Source organism: Tasmannia lanceolata, unplaced genomic scaffold (genome assembly GCF_043159265.1).
Source record: "Tasmannia lanceolata isolate RefF3 unplaced genomic scaffold, GAP_Taslan_0.1 ptg000015l, whole genome shotgun sequence".
NCBI classification, from domain to species: Eukaryota; Viridiplantae; Streptophyta; class Magnoliopsida; order Canellales; family Winteraceae; genus Tasmannia; species Tasmannia lanceolata.
This window is the reverse complement of record NW_027518692.1, coordinates 22,795,419-22,821,339: the sequence shown is the minus strand read 5'-3', so window position 1 is coordinate 22,821,339 and position 25,921 is coordinate 22,795,419. Positions and strand designations below refer to the sequence as shown.

The window sequence follows — 25,921 nt, the reverse complement described above, 5'->3', positions numbered from 1 at the left end:
ACCCTTACCAAGAGGCCGTGGTGCGGCGGAAAGCCCAAAAGAGTTTCGTTTTAACGCCACCACAAGGGTGACTTGCAAGGGGTGGTGCTCTCACGTCAAACAGTACCGTGACCAACAACAAGCGGGTAATGACATCCCAAATGCCACCAATCTAGACCGAGCACTAGTTACTCCCGAGGGTATATTTTATTCCATTAAAGAATTTCAAACAAAATTACGGAAATTTAGGGCGAAATTTTAATAATATCGATCGAAATTTTGTCCCAAAAAACAGGCGTTTCGAGAGCAAATACCAAATTTCGATATTTCAACTGATTTCGGATAAGTCCCAAATTTTAGCTGGAACCGAAATTTAAAACCATGCTCACAGGAGCTCTTGGAGAAATAGGACACAAGGGCTTCTCCATTGGATGATCCATGTCACCCTTAGTTCATTTATAACGGCATTGATAACATAAAAGCAGGTGACGTGGATACAATAGAGAAGCCCTTGTGTCTGGTTTCTCCGAGGGCTCCCGTGAGTTTAGCATTCCTCCTAAAATACACCTATCTAAAGGAAATTATCAAAGTACCCTTATCTAATGGAAAATATAAAAAAACACCTCATCTAGAGGAAAAAATTAGAAAATAAGAAAAATTAGAAAAAAAGAAGAAAAATAATAACTCCCTGCCATAGTTTGGCCCCCAATATGAGTGTAATGTCTAACTAGTTTGGTCCACAATACGGGTGTAATGTCTAGCTCCCTATTCCTAGACATTTCCCAAATGAGTCAAATGACCCACAGTCCACAAGGACCACCGGGGATTCAAAAGCCCTTGCCACCAGAGGGCAAATAGGTAATTTGATCTAATTTGTTTGGAGCTGAAATTCGAAGCCCGAAATTAGGGTTTTGTAGACCTTCCTTCGCCTTAAAAAGATTTTCCATAGTTTTGGGGGGGAACTTGAAAAAAAAAACCCTCAAATTCAAAACCCTATAACTGATCGTATATATATTTTTTGTTGGGTAGATCAAAGGGGTTAGATCTCTGATAACCTTTTTTTTGTTAGACCTAGAGCAGATCGTTGAGAGCTCGGATAGCAAGACCAGGTAATTTTGAAGACATATCTTTTGATCTTCATCCCTCTGCAAATCGTTAGGGTTTTTTCATTCTATCATTTTTTACCTTCATTTCACCATGTTATATTATAATCGATCGTTCTAGGGTTTTCAAGCAATCTTCATCTCCCTGAACTCTATTTTTTTATCTCTAGTTTGTATTTTTTTTTTATTTTTATCCTTTTTTGTTTTAGGGTTTTATCTTGTTAGTTAGTTTACTGGAATTCGAGCAATCTTTATCGCCAGATCTTGAATTCTTAACTTTTTCCTGCTAGGGTTTATGTTTTTTTTTTTTTTTTTTTTGGTTGCTTCTGTTTTCTGTTTTGTACGTTTTTTATTGAAAAATTTAGGGTTTATCTTTTTAGTTGGTTTACAGAAATTCGGGCAATCTCCATCAGCAGATCTCGAATTCTATATATTTTTCCTGCTAGGGTTTATATTTTATTTTTTCTGTTGCTTCTGTTATCTGATTTGCACACTTTTAATTGGAAAATAGAAGGGGAAAAAAAAAGTTTTACCTAAAGCAGAACTGCCAAATTCGGAAGGCAATCGCTATATATATATAACTGGAATTCGAGCAATCTCCACCACAAAATCTTGAATTCTGCATTTTTTTTTCCTGCTAGGGTTTATATCTTAGTTTTTTTTCGGTTCTCTGATCTGTGCAATTTTTATTGAAAAATAGAAGGAAAAAAATGAGTTCTACATTACACAGAACGCCCAAATCCGGAAGGCAGTCATTATTTTTCCGTGATCTAGCAACTCCTGTGTCTACTCATAGAGGAAAATTCATAAGCCCTGGTCAGGCTGCGGCGGTATCCGCTCTATGGCGGGAGAATATCGGGGGAACGGATCCTCCGCCGCCCCCAATCTTCACCTTGGAAGACCGCGCGGAATTCTCGCCGGAATCCGGACTCGGAGACTATCCAACATCACCGGGATTCATGTCGAAGATGAGAACTCCAGGCAGGGACTCTCTCTCGCCTTTGAAAAGCAGAGGTGAGGCGAGTACGTCTTACCCTGTAATTGATGCTGTGCCAATGCAACAGAGCCCTTCAAGCTTGTGGACGCCTGCGAAGAGTGGGACACCTGCGAAGGTTGCGGAGAGGGGGAGTGCTTCACCGGTTGATGGTGTGGTTCAACCCGGTGCTTTGATTATGCTTCCACCCCCGAGGGAAGTGGCGAGGCCAGATTTGGAGAGGAATAGCTTGCCTGTGGATAATCTTGATGAGGAAGAGTGGGTTACTGTTTATGGGTATGCTCTAAGATACATTACTCTGATCCTGTCCCCTTTAATTCAAATAATGATTTTCTTTAGTTTACCTTGTTGGTACCTGTTTTGTGTATTTTGTTTATGCTTCTATGCATGGGTTACCATTGTGATATTTATTTAGTTGACAAGTTAGGGGTGGCAACGGGCTAGGCTCGGGTTGGATCCAGCGATGGCCGTGCTCATTTCGATAGTGTTTTGTGTGTGTGTGTGTGTGAGAGAGAGAGAGAGAGAGAGAGAGAGAGAGAGAGAGAGAGAGAGAGAGAGAGAGAGAGAGAGAGAGAGAGAGAGAGAGAGAGAGAGAGCATCCAACATGCCCGTACCCAATCTGAGTCGGGTTCGGGCTGTCCAAGATCTGACTGAAGTGGATCTGAGTTTGGGTTGGACCCGAAACGGAGCCAAAACAGATCTGCATCCAAGCTGGAGGGAGATTACAATCTGAGGTTCCCAAAATATGCAGTCCTGACACACCAGACACCTCCATTTCCATTTTGTCCAGACCACCTTTGGCAAGATTGTCTGCTCCTTATTTGCCGAACGGAGTTTGTGAGAGAAATGTTGATTAATCGTCCTGCAACAATCTATATTCTCTGCAATTAATCTGGACAGCTTCCATGAACAAGGAGCTGAGTTGCCTGGCCATGCTAGTACGTTGGAGGAGTCTCCCTCCACTATCAAGGGGAGTGAAAGATGTTCTGACTTCTGCATACCATCTTAGACCCCACAAAAGATCTCTAGCTTCTGCCTCGTTAGAGTAACAAATCCCTATTGACCCGAAGAAGGACATCAAAGAGCAACCATTAGAGTCACAAATCTAACCTCCAATCCCTGCAGGGCCTGGTTTTCCTTTGGCGCTGCAATCGAAGTGGAGTTTCAACCACTCTTTTTTTTTGTGGTGGTGGTGACCTTCAGTTACGAAGAATGTCTGCTGTGGAGTAAGAGCGTAGAGTCCTTCGCTTTTGCCTGGGCAATCAATCCCCAACAATAATCTGTTGAACTTTTCTCCTTTTCATAAAAAAGTCTTCTATTACATAAACCTAGATAATTAACTGGGTAAATCACTATGCAATAAAAAAAAGCATTATGCATTTGCTCTTATGCAGACTAAATTTTAAGATTTGATATAAAAGCCACGATCACATGAATTTATCATACCACAATAAACAACGCACACACAAATAGTAATAAGTCTAGAAGTAGCCATTAAAAAAGTCTAGAAGTAGAAACCATCATCCAGTTGTATGAGTCCAATACGCAAACCGCATTAATTCTAGACTCCAGACGTAGGAACTACCACCAAGTGGTCCAAGTCCAACATACATACAATAGTAAGACAAACAAAGACTTCCACGGTGTCCACTAACACCGTAACACAAACATTATTAAGTCTATGGATGAACTCCCCAAATTAACAACAATCGGCCATTACACAAATTCGAACCATAAACAGAAAGCCTAGTCAGTCCAGCACCAACAATGCAGGCACCAATCATCGATCTGCTTTACCCCATCATAAAATAACCCAAACGAAATAAGGTTCTATAAATTTAGATTAAAATGAAAAAAAAATACAAAACAGACTAACAAGTCAAGAAACATTTATCTTTAGTTCTTTACCTATCTTGGGGAAATTTGGCATTGGGAGTGGGAAATCTAATCTTTGCCAATGTTTGCAGAACCGATGCAACCTGTCAAGATTAATACACATATAAATGGTAAAAGTTAATTTAAATGCAATAAATTAGAACAACAAAATCAGCTACTTAAAATTGCAAATTCATTTAGGGCCCGTTTGGATGCTGAGGAGATTTTGATTTGGATTTCTCACATTTGCAGCCCTTTTTGTGTTGTGATTTGGATCCGGATCAAATTCTTTGATTTCCAAATCAGCGACCGATAGTGAAAAAAATCAGATTTCCAAATATGCTGTGGAAATGAGTATTTAGAAATCCACAGATATGGCAGTTTCCTTCACCCTCTTTGCTCCTCAACCTCTCTCCCTCCAATAGGAAGTACCCCTTCTCTCTCTCTCTCTCAACATGAGCTGCCGGATCTATTCATTTTGTATTCAAATTTCAAAACTCAATTCCAAATCCAAATGCAAAATATGAGGTTTCCAAACAGGCCCTTATATTATATTCTCTTCTACAAACTATATTGCCCACAAATTTGAGCCTGGAGCTAAGGAAATGCAATATCGATACACTACACTACCCACAATACTAAGTGTCAACTTTGAAGCTACTATTAAAATTGAAATCCACAATATATCATGGGATTTTGTTCTTTTTTTCCTGAATCAAAGATGCATGTTACTATTACTCACACTCACACACACACGTACATACATATATCATCGGTCATCAACTCATCATAGAAAGTGTGGATACTTTGGCACATTAATTATCCACCGCTCCAAGATTTCAAATTCTTTACTTATAGGGAAGATGGGCTTGCCTATACAATGTTTCCAAATCTGTTTTTTTTTGTGTTACTTGAACTTTGTTTTGCAAATTAGGCTAGTGCTATAAGGAGAAACAGATCCATTCACACCAATAATAATTGTGGATTGCTTGGAATGTGAAGTCAACCTACGAAATTCTCATGTCTTTGTAAATCTTTCCAGTAGCTTCACGGACTTTCCCTAGTTCTATTTCAACATCCTTAACATCACATATCTTGGGGAAATAGTGCTCCATCATCTTCATTTTGAACCTCAGACCCAAAACCAATAAAATAGTGTGCCAATATCTCCAAGTGCAAGTTGCTTTGACCCATTGTCTATTGAATTTATCCTCATATTTTCAACAATGGATATCTTGAAAGAATTTTCAAACTTTTCCGCCTAATGCAATGAAGATTAAATCAATAAAATTTTAGCAAAAAAATATTGCAAGTAGGATGCTTGCCTTGTAGAGTATTGTAACATCATAAAACGCTTTTAGAAATTTACAAATGACTTCGACACTTTTTTTTTTTTTTTTGACATGGTAATGATTTCGACACTGTCAAACTTATTTTGATGGTCCTACTTTGGAATTTGGATAATGTAGTACTAGAAGAAGAAATGCATCCCCACACTTCAGAAAACTTCTATCATAAGATTTTTGAAATTCCATCTCGTTGTAACCTCCAGGCATACCACTCAAGATATTTGAAGTTCCATCTCATTGTAACATGAAGGTATACACTCTCCCTACTATGTACTTTTGTTGCTTGCTTAACTCTTGAAATATTTGTTGGTGTGGTGTGATGCCCTTACACATTTGAAACTCATGGATATTTCAGATGACATCATTTGTGAATTACAAACCACTTTGGACATTAAGAAAATGCGGACGACAACAAACATGAAAAATTTACCATGCAATAGAAGTGTCAGAGCGCTTTTATTTTGATTTTTATCACATACAATCATAGTAGTCAACTTTTCCACATTAATGGTGGATATTTTCCTATCAATGCTACAATATTGCAAACATAGAAAGTGTGTTTCACAAAGATTCTTAGCATTATGAGTTGTTTTCATATCAAAATTCAGCCTTCTCTTTTGTAAAAACTATTCCTATTCATTCACTAAAATGTGCCACGAGACAAATGTATGTAAGTGTCTGGTTGCATCTTCACGTGATGGTGTCCTAACATGTCAAGAATATTATCCAACAAAATCTATTTGTTATAAATTGACCGACCATCAGCCTTTATGAGGGGCTGGTCTGTTTGGTTTTTCTTGGACCTGTTGAGTTAAAGAATTACACTGAGTCTTAAATTTTCGCCCTTAGACAGGGATTGCTGTTGTTGTCTTTTACCCCCCACAGTCATGTTTTTGTGGAGGGAGATTCAGCAAACGCCAATAGGTGGATGAAGTTACGTCACTAGTATTCCAGGAGGCTTGCAGATCCAATTAGGGAGATCATTGACGTGTTCTCCGTATAAAGGTTTATACTTCTATATTGGCTGGAAAGCTAATTCAAGGTGTAAATGATTCTACACCCATGACACTCTCAGGGCCTATGTGTGACAGGAGGGTTTTTTTTCCCAAGGGTGCATTCATGCCAGCACAACATCACTGAAACCTGTAACCTTATCGGGTTTGACCCCACCTGATTAGATCCCACAAGAAATTCCAAACCTTGCCAATTTTTTCCTAGATAACTGTTATGGAGTGATTTTTCTTGAATTTTCTGAAACATTTAAGGTGGTTTTGTGGAGCCCCTATTTAGTTTGGCCTTATAACCTTCACAAACCAGAAAGTAGATTATAACCAATGTGAGCTGAAATTCTAAGGACACTCAAGAACTATTGGAGCTGGAACAAATTATTAAAGAAGCAATCAAAGTGGAATTAAGGCATAAGTTATATTAAGAGTTGGGTCAGTCTATGATTCATGAAGTATGAAGTAATCCATGATTCATTCTGAAGTATAAAACACTGTATTTTCTGAGTTTGAACTCAGAAACCCTGATTATCGTTTAAAACAAACAAACAAAATCAGAAACCTTGATTTTAGTTTTTTTGTTATATTAGGAACCGTAAAGGGAATTTTTTTTTGATGATAAATCGGCATCTTCAAGTGGTGAGAGAGGTGTAGGGCAGTGGGAGGAGAGAGATTTGAGAGGGCACGATTGAGATGAGCGTGAGAAGTGGCTAAAAATCAGGAAAAAGTCGATCCTCTTTCGAGTAGAGTTTTTTGTTTCCTGATTTTTTTAACCACTTCTCATCACCTGGAGACACTAGTTTCCTGATTTTCAGTCACCACCCTCGCCACTTGGAGACATCGATTTGTCATGAAAAATAATTCATGGTAGCCAAACGTGCCCCAAATCTCAGTCCTAGTATATATTAAATCACAGATTGAGTAAGATTTGGGGTTGGGACTGTAGCTCAATGGTTGGGGATTTGTTTCTCAATCTTGAGGTCTCATGTTCGATCCCAGTTCACCAATAAAAAAAAAAAGCTTGAGTAAGATTTGAGTTTGACTAGTGGTATGAGTAGCCCAGATTTTTTTTTGTTGAAATGGCAATGAGTAGCCCAGATCTTGTTTATTAATATGGACTGCTAGGGAGCCCAGGCAGACATGAAACTTTTCAATAAAATCCTTTTTTCATAGCTTGAATTCCACAACTCCTTTGTTTTCTGCTGCCTGCTTTCCTCTTTAGTCATATGATGTGTTGCAATCTCTGAAAATTTCAGAGTTCTGAGAAGTTCTGCCATAATTACAACTGGTTTGTTCTCGATTTTCCTTTTTGTTTACTATGCCATGCATCATGGACTCCTTTGCTAGAGCAGGTGTTAGCAGGGTACCTTTAGCCATGAGAACCAGTTTTCCAATGTGGAAAGTAGTTAAATTTTTGGTTTTCCATTTGCCATTCAAAAAAAAATCTTGTCCACTGCTGCATTTTTGTGTGGCTCTATGTAGTTGTTTCCCCCTTCCTCTGATAACTAGCTCGGTCATCCTAAACCCTAACTAGAAGGTTAAAGCTGAAACAAGAAAAAGAAAGACACACACAACCTAACAACCTAACTAGAAGGTTAAAGCCGAAACAAGAAAAAGAAAGACACACACAACCTAACTAGAAGGTTAAAGTTGAAACAAGAAAAAGAAAGGAAAAAATTGCTTTTCAAAGTTTCAGTTCCCCTTTTAGTTGGTCTTGTGATGCATAAACCTCATGCATCTCGGGGGTTTTAGGCATATGCCTCATAGGACACACACACACACACACACACAACCTAACTAGAAGGTTAAAGCTGAAACAAGAAACAACCTAACTAGAAGGTTAAAGCTGAAACAAGAAAAAGAAAGGCACACACAACCTAACTAGAAGGTTAAAGTTGAAACAAGAAAAAGAAAGGAAAAAATTGCTTTTCAAAGTTACAATTCCCCTTTTAGTTGGTCTTGTGATGCATAAACCACATGCATCTCGGGGGTTTTAGGCATATGCCTCATAGGACTATGAATCAGGGCATGTGTTTCGACTTTCGAGGCATTAAGGCTATGCCTCCTCTCAGGACTTACATCACACACAACCTAACTAGAAGGTTAAAGTTGAAACAAGAAAAAGAAAGACACACATGACCTAACTAGAAGGTTAAAGTTGAAACAAGAAAAAGAAAGGAAAAAATTGCTTTTCAAAGTTACAATTCCCCTTTTAGTTGGTCTTGTGATGCATAAACCTCATGCATCTCGGGGGTTTTAGGCATATGCCTCATAGGACTATGCATCAGGGCACGTGTTTCGAGGTATTAAAGCTATGCCTCCTCTCAAGACTTACATCTTAGATGCCTTTGAAAACACTGCACGAAATGTTACTTTAGGGGCTGGCACTGCTTGTTATCTGAAATTGCAAATTCATGGCTGGAAATTTGTTAAAGTGCAGCCGATTAATGGACTGAGGCCAAATAATCCGTAGAATCATGTGGGCATGTAGTTCTTTTTTTTTATTTACCAAAATTGCTTCGTCAGATGCATGATTTGGTTATATTAAAACTGTGAACATGTTGCTGCCATACTGAACTATTTTCTCAAACTAAGGGTGTGATTTTTGTTTTATATGGTCAGTTTCTGTTCTAAAATTAATATCATTGTTCATTTTCCTTTCAGATTTTCCCCTGGAGATACAAACTTAGTATTGCGCGAGTTTGAAAAATGCGGCATAATGGTGAAGCATGTTCCAGGTCCAAGAGATGGTAACTGGATTAATATTCTATATCAGGTTCCATTCTATTCTGTTACTATACATTCAAATATCTTTATGACCGTTATGTTATTTTCCACTAGTGATGCAGATATTAGGATTTATTTCCGCATTATTTAGTTTCTAGTATTTTTATTTCCATGTTATTAGTTTCTAGGATTTTATTTTCTATGTTATTTTTAGGAATTCTTATTTTAGTAGGTTTCTATCTTTTAGGTTGTTTATTTGCCTATATATAGGCCTCTTTACAGTTTATTTTGTAACTTTGATGATTAATTGAATGAATTGAGATTCTCCCCTCTAATTTCCTCTCTTCTTTTCCCCCAAGTCTTCATCTCGTCTTTCTCCTCTATTCTTCTTCTTCTTCTTCCTAATTTCGTCTCTTCTTCAGGTTATTTTCGTCTCTTCTTCCCCTACTCGTCTAATTCTATCCCCTTTCGTCTATTTCTCTCCCCTTTCCTCAATTTTTCTTCACGGTGCTGCATCAATTTGGTATCAGAGCTAAAAATCCAAGATCTCTTCCGACGATCAAAGCCAAAGATCCAAGTCTTCCAAGAATTGTTTCTGCGAAAATCACGGCCCAAATTCTTCTCGCAGCCACAACCCACGAATCAGTTCCCAAATCCATCTATTTCCATTCTCGGCCTTATTGCTGTCCTTTGCTTATAAAAAAAAAAATCATCAGAATTTTGTTGTTGCCCCAGGCGACTCCCACTTCTGCTTCCTAATTTCTACAAAACCCTTAAATTTGGTGTCCTTTCACCTCCACCTATCCAACCGACACCATTAACAGTCCCCACTCCCATCAGCATAACTCAGCTTGTTAGTCACCCCATCTTCATCACAGGACAACCTCTATATCACCCAAAATTCAGTTCTTAAAACCCTCACCAAAACCAGTCCCTAACAGTCCCTAATTGCCCAGAAATTTGCCCCCAACCAACCCTTTTTTGCAGCCAGTTACACACCTTCCATAACCCACCCAAGAGCTTCCTAACTCATCAGCCCAAACAACCCACCGTCCCCAAAACCCTTCACTGTATTTGCAAAGACAGCCCTGTTTCTTCCCCCAAACCCACCTTCATCCAGCCCTTGTTTCTTCCCTTGCATGCAAAACAATCCCTGTAGCTTCAGCCTCTAATAATACCACCAAATACCCAGACATTCACCTCCACCAGCCCAGCCCTTTCCTGCTGATCCGAGACCTCCACCAGCTGGTCCGAGACCTTCACCGTGTTCACCGGAGTTTTTCTCCTCTCGGGCACATGTTTTTGTGAGAAACAAGGAAATTCAGAGTTTCTTTGCTTGAAGTTGCCTTATCCTTTAGATGACCTGCATATCAAGTTACTAACCTGCATAGCAGGTTTCCAAAGAAGGCATAGCCGGTTTCATAGGCAAGTTTCCTTAGCCTGTAAGTCTCCTTTAAACTTACTTGAAACGTTAGCTTATTGGGATACAAAGGGATAAGGAAAGTTCCTCCTCGAGGAAGCAACTGGGCAGCAGCTACTATTTTCTTCTTGGTCAAAAGGAGCATCTAATGAGACTAATTTTGAGGTGACTTGTCTAAGAAGTTAGCATTAAAAAAGGGAATAAAGTAAGTTATCTAATAATTTTGGCACCCCTCTTTCTCCCTTAGCCACCCCCTCTTGTTTTTTTCATATTAGTTATTCACGTGACGCTTCTGTCACGTGCGTCTGTGGCAAAAGAAAACAAAAAGCATATTTGTTAAGTTACCCCGTCCACTTCTTCCTTTGGGCACCCCCCCCCCCCCCCCCCCCCTCTCATATTAGTGATACTAGATTTAACCCCTCTTTTTTCTTTAGGCACCCCCAACAAATATTAGAGAAAAAAATTGAAAAAAAAACAGAAAAAGGGAGTTTCTCTCTCTCCTTGCTCCATCTCATTTTCTTTCTCCTGACTCGAGCCATTTCTGCTCAAAATTGGCCCTCGACCTCAACACAAAAGTTGTTCGCGACAACTTTTAGAGCGCATCCAACAGTCTTCAGCACAATTTCAGAAGCCATCTCAGCCGTTGATCGCGCCCCTTCTTCCGATCATTAGCTTTAACTCATCCGATTTGCGATTCGAGACAGGCGTTGTGTTCCTTTTGACATGATAGACAGATCGGACGGTTGATTTCAGTTTTGACACCGATCTCAATGGCTTCGCCATATGTTCCACATTTTTATGGGTACGACGATCGATATTTGGAACACCATCACTACCGCTAATATGAGGATGCTTGTCTATAGTGGATCTATGCTCTAGATGCATATCATGACTCATGAGTCATGTTGCTATGATCACCGCAAGATTATCTCTCGAGCCAGAGATACTGTACTACGACAAGCCCAGTTTTTCTGGCTAGAGATTGTGAGGGCGCGTCGAATTGTAGGGCACCTCCATTGAGTCGCTGGGAGGAGATCCATTCTGAGTTTATGAGAAATTATGCATATCAGTATGTACAGAGATTGAAACGCGAGCGAGCAGCATATAAACAAAGATTGATGCGTGAAGAAGCCACTCGATGAGAAGAAGTTGCTCTACTTGCACATGAAGCTGACTTTCAGGCAACCTTGGAAAGGATAGCGCGTGACTTGCATAAGAGGAAATTGGTACGCGAACATGAAGCTGCAACCCGCCACGAACAAGAAGCCGAAGTCTTTGCTCGCTTTGAACGAAACATCGCAGCCCGCCATGCACGAGTAGCTGAAATTGAAGCAACGAAGAAATTTGCTAACACGATTGACCTGCCAGGCATAGATGATGCTATTGGTCAAACAGATGATATTGTGGATGAGATCATTATAGAGGTTGAGCCCATGATTATGTCAGATACTGAGTCCATGATGGCAGATGAATCAGAGATGTCCGATATAGAGCCAAAGAGTCCAGTGATTACTGAGGCCGATTGCCGAGCATCTAGAGAGAGATCTTGACACTTCCACAGTAGCGGCAGATATTGTGTTAGAGCCATGTGAGGTTGTTCCTTTGACAGAGTTGACCGAGCATAGTTATGTTACGCAGATTGATCAGGAGAATCCGCTTGATATTACTCTGCCAGATATGATTCTAGCAGATGACTTTATTGTTGGTTCCATTGCGCCAGATGCGATATCAGCAGATGATGACCTTATGGAGGCTAGTTATGGATTGGTACTGCCCATTGCTGTTATGCCAATCCCAACGATCAAGGAGGAGTACATTGCTATTTTCCCCGCTACATTACTTGTTAGGAGAGGTTTGCGCATTTATGGTTCTACATGGGCGATTTCTTCCCTCTCACTCCGTCGGCATTTCAGACACTTTTCACAGTTACGAGCATTACACATCAGGAGTGTTCTCGAAAGATTGCGACTCATGCTGCTTGAGTGTGTCGTCTACGTATTTGATCCATGCGAATTAGAACTCGAGGGCGAGTTCTTTTCAAGCGGGGGAGAATGATGCAGATATTAGGATTTATTTCCGCATTATTTAGTTTCTAGTATTTTTATTTCCATGTTATTAGTTTCTAGGATTTTATTTTCCATGTTTTTTTAGGAATTCTTATTTTAGTAGGTTTCTATCTTTTAGGTTGTTTATTTATTTGCCTATATATAGGCCTCTTTACAGTTTATTTTGTAACTTTGTTGATTAATTGAATGAATTGAGATTCTCCCCTCTAATTTCCTCTCTTCTCCCCCAATGCTTCATCTCGTCTTTCTTCTCTATTCTTTTTCTTCTTCTCCCTAATTTCGTCTCTTCTTCTCTTACTCGTCTAATTCTATCCCCTTTCGTCCATTTCTCTCCCCTTTCCTCAATTTTTCTTCACAGTGCTGCATCAACTAATCTTTTAGATATTCCCATACTTAGGCAAATGGATTATCTTTGCCCTTAAGGTTTACTCAAAATGATTATTGAACATGCTACTTGGAATTTTTTTAATAGCTGATCGGCCTGGAAAGGCCTAGGTTAGGTTTTTTACCTGATAAATGGAAAGTATCCCCACATACTTTGAGTTTCTTAAGTTTATTTAAACAAAATTTGTAAAAAGTGTGGTAATTATTGCAAAAAACTCAAGATATGCTTAATAATCATAATCATGTTTAGAGTGCCGTATTAACAACCCAAAAGTAGTCTCACTGCCCCTCCTCCTCCTCCTCTCTCTCTCTCTCTATGTGTGTGTGTGTGTGTATATATATATATATATATATATATAGAGAGAGAGAGAGAGAGAGAGAGAGAGAGAGAGAGAGAGAGAGGTTTCTACACACAAGTGTAGATAAGTCTTCTACACACTAGCTTAAAATACAGTGGAGGGCATATTGTTTGGGTGATCCAAACCATTCATTTGATTGGCCCTCACATAGATAGGGTGTCCACAAAAAATCAGCTCCATAGGATCATCCAAACCCTACGATTTGTGGAGGTAAAATGGACGTGTATAAACCTTCACAAATCTGTCCATTTTTTGCCTCCACGGTTGGAAGGGTTAGGATGATCCTATGGAGCTGATTTTTTGTCGACACCCTAGCTAAGTGTGGGCCAATCAAATGAATGGTTTGGATCACCCAAACAATGTGGGCCTCCACTGTATTTTAAGGTAGTGTGTAGATATTTGGGGGTGTATTAAGAGATGACCAAGGAACCATATTCGGGCCCAATAGGTATCTCAGATGCAAATGAGGCGGAAGTGCGGGCCATACACCATGGAATTAAACTTCTAAGCAATGTTGAATCGGAAAAGGTGGATATAGAAGGAGACTCAAAGAATGTGATTAGGTGGTTTAATGGAACTCATTCATTTCCTTAGAGATCGGCGGCTCTTTTTGATGAAATTCAGGATAATATTGGAGGATATCAAATAGTTGCTTATCATGTCAAGCGAAGTGCAAATGGGGTAGCGGATAAGTTAGGTAAAGATGGGGTATCCAGAGAAAGTTTTGAGTGTTTTGATTATCTCCCCCCTTGATATTTCTTTTGTTTTCTTTTTCGATCTTGTATTATCTGTATTGACCATCTCGGTCTCCTTTTGCCATTATTAATACTATCTACCATTCAAAAAAAAAAAGGTAGTGTGTAGAAACCGTTTTCTCATGTGTGTGTGTGTGTGTCTATATATATATATATATATATATCTTATGTTGTTGATTCTGACACTGCCTATGACCTGGTAAGTAATCATAAAATAAGAAATTACTAGGTCGAGCACTTCGATAATTAGCTTAAAAACACAGATATCATCTCTAGTTTAGATGAAATTTCCTGCATGTTTGTTGTTATTTTATTATTGTTATTTTTATTTTATGCAGCACCGATTCGATGCACAGAAAGCTCTTAGCAAGAACGGAATGCAAATAAATGGGGTTCTTATTGTCGGCGTGAAGCCTGTAGACCCAGTTCAGCGCCAGTTTCTGAACGAAAAGCTCAGCACCAATCAGGGATTCATGGCGCTGCCTCTTCAACAATCCGGGGGGAGCATGGCAGCGGGCCCACTTAATGCCTCTCCACGCCCACATTATCTGCAGACCAGTGACAGTAACAGGCGTTCGGCCGGGGCCATAGCATCCCCAGCCAAATCTGTTGTGTCTAAAGTCATGGATTTGATGTTTGGGATATGATACAACAACTGCTGATGAATGAAATCCTCTTCTTTCCCTTTGCAAGGGAAAATGTGTTTCCAACTTTCATATCTCTTACCAATCAGAATGGTAAAGGTGAGTGAGTATTCAAAATTTTCCCATTTTAAAAGGTTGTTGGATTGTTCGTTTTATATTGTGTGCTGCTGCTTTTCTTGAATATCAAAACTTAAAGAAGGATTCCATGAAATTTCAGGGTCAAGGCATGAGAACTGGCCCCCGATTTATGGAGATTTTAGCCTTGTGTTTTTCTCCGTTCCTTCTTCAAACATATACAGGCTACAATTTGAGTGAATCGATTTCAGTCCAATAATCAGTTTTTGGATTCAAAATTGATTCTTAAAATTCGAAGGACCTGTTCATTTTGGATTTTGAGTTCAAAAGTGGTTACTGGACTCAAAAGTAAACGCAATTTTGAGTCCTATAATCAGTTTTGGACTCAAAATCGATTCTCAAAATCCAAAAATGGACAGGGCCTGAAGATACTATGTGGTGTTACAAGTACTGTTCATCTGATAAGCCTTGCTTTTGGTCATCCGATGATGTGTAGCTTTAGACTAACTTTTTGGGCAATAGGAGGTCCATATCAGTGCATATTAAGTAGACGGTTCTGATCAACCAAAGGTGGGGCATTTGTCCCTTGCTTGGTGAAGATGAGACCCACACTATCCGTGGCCTTATGCATGATTCCGATTGCTCTTGTTGGGTAAAATGATAGTGGCTTGCCAACAAAATATTTGAGCTTTTTAAAGACGGCTGAGTTCCCTCAAGATCGATCTGGACGTGCAGTCCAGTATATTTTAAAAAGTACTGTGTGGCCCACTTCATAAGATGATTCAAACCATTCATTCGTCGAGCCACAATTTAAGTTGAGCCCCAGATATCATTTCCATAGGATGATCTACATAAGGACAGACTGTAAGTTGTGAAAAATCTCTAATAAAGTGGGCCGACAAATGGCCCCAATCTAACTTGTAACTGTTGTATATAAAGGCAAAATCTTGAGTTATTTTCTTTCACCCTTTGCCAAAAATTCCATCTATATACCATATGTATTCTGCCTATCCTATTTAATAAGACTATGATATTAGGTATTTCCTTTTTAAGGGGCCGTTTGGATACGCCGATTTTAGAATCCAAGTTTTTAGTTTGAAAACAGTGTAAAAGAGGGTTCATAACCAAGTAGTTTGAAAACAGTGTAAAAGAGGGTTCATGATCTGACAACGTTTCTTGGATCATGTTTTAAAAATCTCTCCTGCATCATTAGATTTCTAAAACCAGGAAATATGGGAGGATCTGCTACTCTCTTGCTGACTGACAGGGAGAAAGGCGAGAAGTAAAAAAACTGCTACTCTCTTGCTGACTGACAGGGAGAAGGGGCAAGACTGACAGGGAGAAGGGCCAGAAGTAAAAAAACTAGACTTGGGTCGGGCCGGGTCAACCCGTGCGTGATGCGGGTCACACGGGTCGGGTCAGGAAATGACCCGCATTTTTGCGGGTCAGAATTTAGGTGACCCGCGCGGCCCGCGGGTCCCGCAAATTCAAACAGTTGTTTATTTTGGGAAATGTTATCACTGGATTTTGATGAGGGCGGTATGGCCAGCACCGTGGGATGATCCAAACCGTCCATTAGATGGCCCACATGCTAAATAGATGTTGCCCCAAAAATCATTTCAATAGGTTGATCCTAACCCTCCGATCTATAGAGGGTTAGGATCAAGTGATCAACCCTCTAACATTCAAATCGGAGGGTTGGGATCAACCTATGGTGCTAGCCATAACCTATTCAGGCATCAGATCCTTAAAAAATAAATTAGCATGACAAAATCATCATCCTTTGCATTAGAAAAAAAAGCTATCTAACTAGATTAGCATAACAAAATCACCACCCTTAAAAAAGCCAAGTGAGCCGCGGGTTGACCCGACCCGACCCGTGTTTTTGCGGGTTGGGTCACCTGCGGGTTAGTTTTGACGGGTCACTAAAACTCAGACCTGTGCCCGCAAATTTGCGGGTAGGTCGGGTCGACCTGCGGGCACGGGTCGCTTGTGCCAGGTCAATAAAAACGACCGCTGGTCCGCTTCTTCTCTTTTCTCTTAGCTACAATTTTGAAGAAATCCGGGATTCTAAAATCCGCGTATCCATACGGCCCCTAAAATGTATGTTTCTTCAACTTCCATCCGATCGCTAAAACAGTACACCTTTCAGCAAAAGGTTAAAAGCAAGAGCTTCACATGCTAAAAAAATCCCTCATTCTTGCTTCACATAAAAGCAAGAGCTTCTCTTCTCTGCTTAAGCAAAGCTTTGGCTTAGGTTTTAAGGTGGTTGCCTTTTTTTAATAAATGTGTCCCTTCTCATTTCCAATTTCTCAAGTTATCGCGTTTCTTCATCTCCAGTATAAAGATGCCATCTCAGAGGGATAGTTTGCGAAAGAGTTGGGGACGAATCAAGAACCTGGGTACCTCTCTCTCTCTCTCTCTATTTAGGTTTTGGATATAGGTTCTTTCTATTTTCAAGCAATCTGAAGTACTAGAGTAACATCTAATTGTTTTTATTATCTTTTTAATTTTGTTCTGTTTTTTTGAACTGTTGAAAATAACTGATTAGGGCAGATAGTTCTTTAAGTGTTTGTATCTTGTAAGGATGAAGTTTGGTTGCTAATCATACTACTAGAGTAACATCTTATTCAGTCGCCAGCTTCAGCTTCTCCTCCTCCTCCTGCTACTGGAAAATACCCAAAATATCCTTATCTCATGAAATAAAATAAAAAAAAAACCTTAAAATGAGCTATCATGAAAAATAACCGAAATACCCTCGTCTAACTAGAAAAAAGTGTGTGGCCACATACATAGTACAATATTTTTCAAAAAGTACTCTACTGTTCACTTCATAAGCTAATCAAAACCGTTCATTTGTTGTGGCAACTTCATAAGCTAATCTAAACCATTAATTTGTTGGGCCACAACGTAAATAGGTTGTGCCCCATAGGATGTTCCTCTGTGTTAAACATTGAATTTCATTTTAATTTTTCCTTCTTTTTTACTAGGGCACTGTTGGGTTCATGGGTTAAGGATATGTGTAGGGATCCTTTGCTTTAGTGGCATAAGATTGAGAGAAACCCCATTTGGAGTTTTGATTGGAGATGAGAATCTCTTCAAAAAGAAGCTTATTTTTATGGGTTTATTGACAATACTGTAGAGGTGCTTTTCTCATATTTAATAATTGCACAGACCTAGCATGTCATTTTTTTTTTTTTAAATTGACTTGTGAGAGCTTTTTAGGAATTGAGCACTGTACTCTGTAAATGGTTATGAGCAATGCAGATTTTATTGCCACTTTTTTTTAAATGGCAGTTTTTAGTGCCACTGAAAAAGCAAATCATCACCTTTCTTCCTTTCTTTTGTTGCAAAAGTGTATCTCAATTTTGAAAATGAATTGGTATAGACTTAGGCCTGCAGCTATTGAAATGAACATTATGAATGTAAGATGGCATTTCATATTACTATTTTTTCCTCCAGGAACTCAATACAATGAACCCTTTGAAGCTCTGAACAACATTGCAACCAGTAGCCTTGGTTCAGACTTCACACTTTAGAGGCTTCAATTTCTAGAAACATCGTTCGTTTAACTATCATCCTTCATTTGATATATAAAGTAGCTTAATGGGTTTGTTATGAGTTCCTTGAATTTTGCAAGGAGTTTTGATTAGCTTCCTTATGTTGAAGCTTTGTTCTGCAAGTCCTGATTTTCCAGCTATCCTTCCTCCGTTATATAAAAAGACTTAGTGGGTTTCTCATGTTTGTCACGAGGTCCTTCATTTTTCCTAGGAGTTCCAATTACTTCCTTATGTTGAGTTCTTTCATTTATATGCAAAAAAAATCCAATTTCTATGCAATGTTTTTTGATGAAATTCTGGGTGTTCAATTTGAATTCAGACCACATTTTATTTTCAGTAACATATATATCTCAGTGGAGAATTACTTCAATTCTGGTATGAAAAAGGGCATGGCTATGATTTTTCTTAGAAACTATTTGATTTTATAAGTTTTTTTAATTGTTCTTAGTTGCTGCTCTATTCCATAATTTCGAGGGGCTTTTAAGAATATATGAATTTGAAGTAGTCGAATGAAATCTTTCGTCATAAGAGTATTGATTTAATAGAGGAGCAATAATCTAAATTAAAGAGTAAGCTGGTGCATATCCATTGATTTTAGTAATTGATGTATTAAGTGTCCATCAATTTTGGTGCTGGAGCTATAATTAAGTTCTAAGCTGATAATGAACAACAAAAGATGACAAAGAAAACGATTCTTTACTGTGACAAACATTGAGAAAAATATAATTGTATGCATGAAACTGTTAAAATATTTCTCATCACCAAATTATTGAAAGACAAATATGAAAGATGGTAATTTGTTTCAATATGTTATTTGGTGATTACAAGCACCCAATGCGACCAATGGAATTTGTAGTTTTCAGGTGCTAATAATGGGGAATATTTAAAAAATTGGTGATTTCTTTCAAAACCACTCCTGTATTAGATGTTATTTCCACCATAAGCAAACTTAGCAGTCTTTGACCAAATTCATTTAGAAAGTGTTTTATCTTGGCATCCTGTGGCTTGGACTACATCCGCTTCGTGTGCTTCTAGAAACGTATGAAACTAAAATAGATAATGGACTGCAAAGATGGACTTTTGGCAATGCGAAAGTCGTTTCACCGCGAGAAGCATATCTATCCAATTAGAGTACGCATCTAACTATTCGCTTGACTCAATCACGAAAGATAGAATTAGAGAGAAAGGTCACAAGTAATAGAGATAATTATAGTAGTTTCACTCATCTTATTGATGCAAGCCATAATGTACTCCTAATCCGAATATCAATTGAACCTATTGCAAATGGGCCGATATTTTCGATTATGGAGAAAGTCCTATTATTAGCTAAGAAATCTCCATCCGAGTCAAAAATTACCTTTATGTTCAGGATTCAAGCTCCATGTGAGATGAGATGCAAATTTATTAATAACTATCAAATCTTGATAGAATGGTGATTTAATTTCCTTTTCCTTGATGAATAAAAATGGTATTGTTAGGCTATTTTTTTCTTTGAGGTGGGGTTGTCTTCCCTTTCTTCATATGCTGAATTTAAATTGGTGGCCATCTTGCTTTGTAGATGATAGAATTTATGATGTCGTGATTGATGAGGAGGTTGTTGGACTTGTAGTGCCAAGTCGACGTAGGGCTAAAAATCCTTTATGTGATGCTGGATTGAATGTTTAAAGAACAATTAATTTTTTTATTTCTTCAAAATATTTATTATTTTGATTTTCATTTCATTTTTTTTAATGGTGTTGCTTTTCCTTTCATTATTCTAGAATATTGTTTTCTTCTTAAATTAACAACTTATTTTTTTACTTTTCAAGTACTTAATTACATAATAAAAAATATTTTATATATTATTATAATTCTGTTATAATATTTTATTCCTTTGATAGAATAAAAGAACAATAATCTTTGTGTAGTGATATTTGCACCACCGTGTTTAATAATTACACAAAATTAGCTTGTATTTCCTTTTCAATTGGCTTTTAAGAGCAATAACATTTGACATCTGTTTAAATAAAAAGACAAGATGAATTTGTGCAGTTATCAAAACATGGTAGTTCCAATATAAGTACTTTAATATTTACTTTTCTTGCTTTTGTGTGTTTATCTCTTCTATGTATATCTTTTTTTGCCTTGTATTCTGTTTTGTTGACAATATGATTATGAATTTTAATTATTTCCCTCCCAAGGGAGCTTTGATCTGTGCTTTATTTGTTTGGACGAAATGGTTTAACTACTCTATGGTATTTACTGTCTATGCTGGATGGTTCTATTACTTATTGAATTTGGTCGGTGCGTGTTTTTATATCGACTGAACAGAGTTGAGATTAAACATGCATCTAAAATTCTGTCCACTGTGTGAGCCAATAACTAGGGCAGGTTATGACAAAATGCCCAAGAGATGACATCGGATCACCCCCCTTTGTCCTTTAAAACTCCCCTTCAAATCTTCAAATAGCAAATGCATGTGATGCAAAGTTGAGGCCAATTTTCAGTCCAATGAGAGGAATTGCTGAAATCAATGTTCAACAAAGGATTCAGCATGATGTATTGTCAAACGGTGTCTATGTAATGAGCTTAAGCATATATAAACTTCATTTTTTTCATCAACATATGTAGTTTCAACAATAGTTTCTATTAGAACACAGGTGATACACACTTTTGATACATGTATTTTTGAGATTGCAACTGCACTTTTGTGGCTCCTCATATCTTATGCTTTTTCTATATCATACATTTGAAAAATTGTGTGAGCTCCATAAACTTGTCTTTTTTGCTTAAAAATTATTATTAAATTCATATGCAGTCATAATAGTTCATTAAGATGCCGCATGTGCGGTGCACGTGCCTTTTTACTAGTGTTTTAGAATGGCACTAAAGTAGTTCAGTATTTTTCAAAAAGTACTGCACGGCCCCCTCCACAGGATGATCCAAACCGTCACATTTGTTGGGCCACAACGTAAATAGGATGTGCCCCCAAAATCATTTCCATTGGATGATCCTAACCCTCCAATCTATAGCACATTATGGAAAGTTATATAGATTGGAGGGTTAGGATCATCGTATGAATATGACTTTTGGGGCAAAATGCATTTCCATTGTGGCCCTACTAATGGACGGTTTGGATCATCCTATGGAGTGTGCCGATTGATGATTTCTAAGTAGTACGAACGAACAAAATTTGGCTCCAGACCAGTCTGGTGGAAGTTCCTCCAGACGCTCTAATAGCAGGGGTGGTGGAAATATCAAATCCACGCCTACTTTTTATTTTTAGAACGAATTGATATTTCCACACCCCCCACTATTATGCTATAAGCAAGGGGTCTGGAGGAAAGTTCCTCAAGACCGGTCTGGAGCCAAGTTTTATTCTAGTACGAACAGGGTCCCTAGAAAGAATGGCAAAGATGATTTCACCATATTTCTAGTGGCATCTAGCATAAATATTTTGTTCTAACATGGCACAGATGGCTGAGTCCACTTAATGAGCTGTGGTCCGCCAATTGCTGGTATGCAACTATTACATATTGCGGAGTCCACCAATAGTGGAATTATTGTAACTATAAACAGGGTCCCTCTTCATGAAGGTTTTGATCTGAGGTCTTGCTGGAGTACGACTCTTTCCTTAAATACTGAATGGGTATTTTTTTTTTTACCTGTGGCGAACAGTGTGATTTGGGTACGGAAGCTGGAAGGGTGTACAAGCTTTTGTTGGAATTTGAAAGGTAACATTGTTTTGAACTCTGTGGAGAATTATTATGGAATTTTGGTTCCCAAGTTGGCAGGGTTTATTAGCTTTGGTTGGATTTTGTAGTGTCACAATTTGTTTTCATCCGTGGGGAGAATTATGCCCCGATATCAGAAATGTTTGAGGGTTCCAATGTAGGGGCAATACTACCAAGAGACTCTTACTTTTTCTTCGTAAGGTCTGTGTAGGTTATTTTTTTCTATTTAAAGCCTCTTTAGAATATATTTTGCCTTGTTCAGGTTTTGAGATTTTGATTCTGAGCTTTGCAAAGGTGCTTATTTGGAGGGAATCGATGGCAGGTATTATACTGGACTTCTTTGGGTTGAAGAAAGTATTTTTCTTAATATTATCATTGAACTTCTCGTTTTATTTTCTGTAGTGACACAGATAGAAGCTTTAAGTGGGAAAGTCTTGTGTACGATCAAGAACTTCTCTAAGTTGAACAGTGGTCACAGTTCAGACATTTCTATTGTCAGCGACTGTAAATGGTACATAGATCCATCCTCTCTTATTCCTACTTTTACTAATTTCCCAAGCAGTCTGAGGAATATAACTGCTGTTTTTTTTATCTTTTGAGAACTTAGGGCTGATTTTCTAGATTTGTTTAATCTTTAATCCTTGCATCTTTTGGGATAGGAAAGTGCAGATTTATCCTAAGGGAAACAACGCCCCAGACCAACTGTCCTTGTACTTAGTTGTTGCTGATAAGGAGAGGTTGCCCAATGGGTGGAGTCGAGATTTGAAATATAGCCTCTCTGTGATCGATCAACTCAACAACATGTCTACCGTAAAAAGTAGTCTCTCTCTCTGTGCGTGTGTGTGTGTGTTTAATTATAAAAGATTAAGGCCGTGTTCGTTTCGGAATATTGACAAGCGATTGTCAATTATATCCGATTTCACAATCAATTAATAAGCGATTGTTTTTTAAAAAGTGATTATTCAAATGCAACTAAAAACCATTGCAGGTATAATCACCAAAATTGGTGATTATCTACTGATTAAAACTGATTGTCTGCTTTTGATGACGAACATTTCTGCATTTCTGACATTGGTTCAATAATACCCTCATGTTTTTTCGAAATGACAACATTAGATTTACCCCATTTCGCCGGAACGAGCTCTTTCCCACTCCTCGCAGAGCTCTCTCTTTCGACAAAACCCTAACCTTAGCTCTCTCTCCACAAAACTCTAACCCTGTGTGTGTGTGTGTCCATGTGCAATCTAATTAGATCATGGTAGCAAATAGCACACACAATCCACTAGATTGCACACCGAAACATGTCCTTTGATTGAAAATTTCAATCTCGATTTAGGGATTTAGGTTGGTTTTTTTTAATATTTGAATATTGTGAACAGTTATGAATCGGTTATGATTATTCCAACTACTTTCTGGTTTATGTAGGCTTCAAACACAAATTTGATGCTAAGGTGTGGTATGGGGGCTTATCTGACTTCATGACTCTCGCTGAACTTCACGACCCAGTTAGAGGATACATTGTGAATGATACATGTGTAGTGGAAGTTGAATTTACAGCCCCTCCGGCTGTTCCAAAGAACCAAGTAGCATCCCTCATGTCTATCCGCACAGATGTGAAGGAATACCCCACCGCGTACGCTTTCTTCGTTGAAATGCCTGGTCTAAAACTTAGCGACATTAAGGTCCAGTTAGTGGACAACCACAAGGCATTGCTCGTCAGTGGCGACCAAGAAAAGGTGGAGGAGGAGAAAGGAGTTGAGTATGTGAGCACTGAGAGGATTGGCAACTTGTCTCGAAAATTCGTCATTTCAGAAGATATGAATACAGATGAGATCTCTGCTACTTATAAGGACGGGGTGGTCACCGTGACAATTGATAAGTTGGAAGCCAACAAATCCCCCAAGACAATCGAGGTCAAACTTGCTTGAAATGATGCTTCTTTTCTTTCTGATCTTATTATATATACCAAGCCACAGGTTTAATATGTGCTACAATAGCTTTCTACTAAGTTATGTTCGGGCTCTTGCAGGCATTACTACATTCCCTGTTAGCTATGTTTTTTCGTTCTGAGAACGCTCCCATTTTTACTCAGTGGGTTTACCATGTTTGATCCAGACCATCTATCTGGTATAACTCTCATTAGATCTCGAAAATCCTAACATATAATAAACTATGTTTTTTGTAGTTTAATGTTGGGGATCAAACACTATTTACAGAATTACAGGCAACTGGCCACATTTGATTACCAAATTGTTTGGATTTTTGGTTTGTTTGATTGTGGGCATCCATATAAACTAAAGGTGAGGCCCAATGTCAGTGCTAGGTCTGCCTCATTTGTTTACAGTGAGCTACTTAAATTACACACTTCTCAAACAAAATAGGTTTTAGTGGGTCCTACTATGTCATAACAGGTCCCACCTTTGAGTAATCTAAACCGTCCATCTGACAGGCCTAGCTTTGGATCTCCCATGGGCCTAAATTCTCGTTAATCCCACAATTTTAGAGTCCAATAATGTGTAAATATCAATTTCCAAAATAATTATGGTCTTAAAAGCATTTACGCTCTATCTAGTTAGGGCCCACTATGATAGTGGCCAATAACTATCATACAACTGTACGTGGGAGATTTTTTAACAACACTTGATCAAGCGGGCCCATCTGATCTAGATGATGAGATCAATGTGGGCCTACCCACGTCTTTGCCAATGTGCAATCAGATCCAACGGTGATTAGGAAATCCTTACACGGAACTTTTTCCGTCTAGAAATCCAACACTTGATGGAATGCAGGCTGCAGAGCCCACTATGAAGTGTGGTTTCTGAAAACTTTATATGGTGTATGCCCTTATGGTTCAGTATTTTTTAAAAAGTACTGTACAGCTTACATCATAGGATGATCCAAACCGTTCATTTGATGGGCCACAGTGTAAATAAGTTGTGTCAATATGGAACTACATAATATGGTAACCTCTATAGATCGGAGGGTTGGGATCATCCTATGGAAATGATTTTTGGGCCCCATCAAATGGAAGGTTTGGATCATCCTATGGTGTAAGCCCTACAGTACGTTTTGAATAATAATGGACTATAGGGCTTACACCATATAAAAAGGAGAATGATATCCTGTTTAAATAATTGCACGAACAATTAGCACAACCATGTTTTAATAATTGCACAAATGCCACTTGTCTTTTCTTTTTTAATTGCCTTGTAGCTTTTTGGGAACAGTAATAACCTCATATAGCTCTTTAAATAAGAAAAGATGAGTATACTAATATTGGCACTACTCTATTTTGATAATTTCACAAGCTTACTTGTCTTTTCTTTCTTAATTTGCTTATGAGAGCTTTTTTTTTTTAATTCTAATAACATTTTGGAAGTGATACATCCGCCCCTTTTGATTACTTGGGACACCCAGCAGTAGTGTTTCATTGACTACATAGGGTCTCATGTACTTCACGTCAGAAGGATTCAATGGGGCTAATTGCCACGCACTTTGATGTTGGTGTCCCAAGTAATCAAAACAAGGGGGCAACTCGGGTCGGGTTCAAGCCAAACCCAACAGGCTCAACCTGATTTTTGGACGGGTTGCGTTGAATTTTTACAGAATGGGTTGGGTTGTGGATTGGAAATCTATAGCCTGATAGAAAATCGGGTCGGGAACCTAACCCGAATTGTAACCCGACCACTTTCTGCTAAGTTTTTTTTTTCCTTCAAATTTTAGTAATATTTACGGTTTTAGACTTTTAATCTTTTACTTTTAGACTTTTAATAGTTAAGACTTTTGGGGAATGCCACTTGCACTCTCGGTAGTGTTTAATCTATATTTATGCACCTAATTTCTGACTTTCTATATTAGATTAATTAGTGTCTTAATTAGATGAATCATATGACATCCGTGCACATTTTTTGAGG

At 38.4% G+C, this 25,921-nt stretch overlaps 2 protein-coding genes across 5 annotated transcripts; both read left to right on the top strand.

Annotated features, from left to right (window-relative positions):
* Positions 1-853: 853 nt before the first annotated feature.
* LOC143846670 (mitotic phosphoprotein N' end (MPPN) family protein) lies at positions 854-14,934 on the top strand. Its single transcript, XM_077355166.1, has 4 exons — positions 854-1,088; positions 1,783-2,352; positions 8,969-9,080; positions 14,354-14,934. The coding sequence occupies exons 2-4, from the start codon at positions 1,793-1,795 to the stop codon at positions 14,660-14,662; spliced, it is 981 nt and encodes a 326-aa protein (XP_077211281.1). The 5' UTR covers positions 854-1,088; positions 1,783-1,792; the 3' UTR covers positions 14,663-14,934.
* A 1,846-nt stretch (positions 14,935-16,780) lies between these two features.
* Positions 16,781-24,197, top strand: LOC143846239 (17.1 kDa class II heat shock protein-like). Of its 4 annotated transcripts, none has more exons than XM_077354668.1 (7): positions 16,781-16,837; positions 17,075-17,136; positions 21,952-22,007; positions 22,270-22,329; positions 22,410-22,518; positions 22,667-22,839; positions 23,433-24,197. In XM_077354668.1, exons 4-7 carry the CDS (start codon positions 22,323-22,325, stop codon positions 23,933-23,935), a joined length of 792 nt encoding a protein of 263 aa, XP_077210783.1. In that variant the 5' UTR covers positions 16,781-16,837; positions 17,075-17,136; positions 21,952-22,007; positions 22,270-22,322; the 3' UTR covers positions 23,936-24,197. The 4 variants fall into 4 exon arrangements, with proteins under 4 accessions (XP_077210783.1, XP_077210782.1, XP_077210785.1 ...); XM_077354667.1 differs by lacking the exon at positions 16,781-16,837 and adding an exon at positions 16,844-16,999; XM_077354670.1 differs by lacking the exon at positions 16,781-16,837 and having other exon boundaries at positions 16,844-17,136; positions 22,677-22,839.
* Positions 24,198-25,921: the final 1,724 nt, after the last annotated feature.

Bases quoted from the DNA above. Each gene is read 5' to 3' on its own strand.
- LOC143846239 (XM_077354668.1), top strand. The intron at 22,519-22,666 runs GTACATAGATCC...CTTTTGGGATAG, and splicing joins ATTGTCAGCGACTGTAAATG to GAAAGTGCAGATTTATCCTA. The intron at 22,840-23,432 runs GTGCGTGTGTGT...TGGTTTATGTAG, and splicing joins AAAAAGTAGTCTCTCTCTCT to GCTTCAAACACAAATTTGAT.
- LOC143846670 (XM_077355166.1), top strand. From the start codon at position 1,793: ATGAGTTCTACATTACACAGAACGCCCAAATCCGGAAGGCAGTCATTA. The intron at 2,353-8,968 runs GTATGCTCTAAG...TTTTCCTTTCAG, and splicing joins GAGTGGGTTACTGTTTATGG to ATTTTCCCCTGGAGATACAA. The intron at 9,081-14,353 runs GTTCCATTCTAT...TATTTTATGCAG, and splicing joins GGATTAATATTCTATATCAG to CACCGATTCGATGCACAGAA.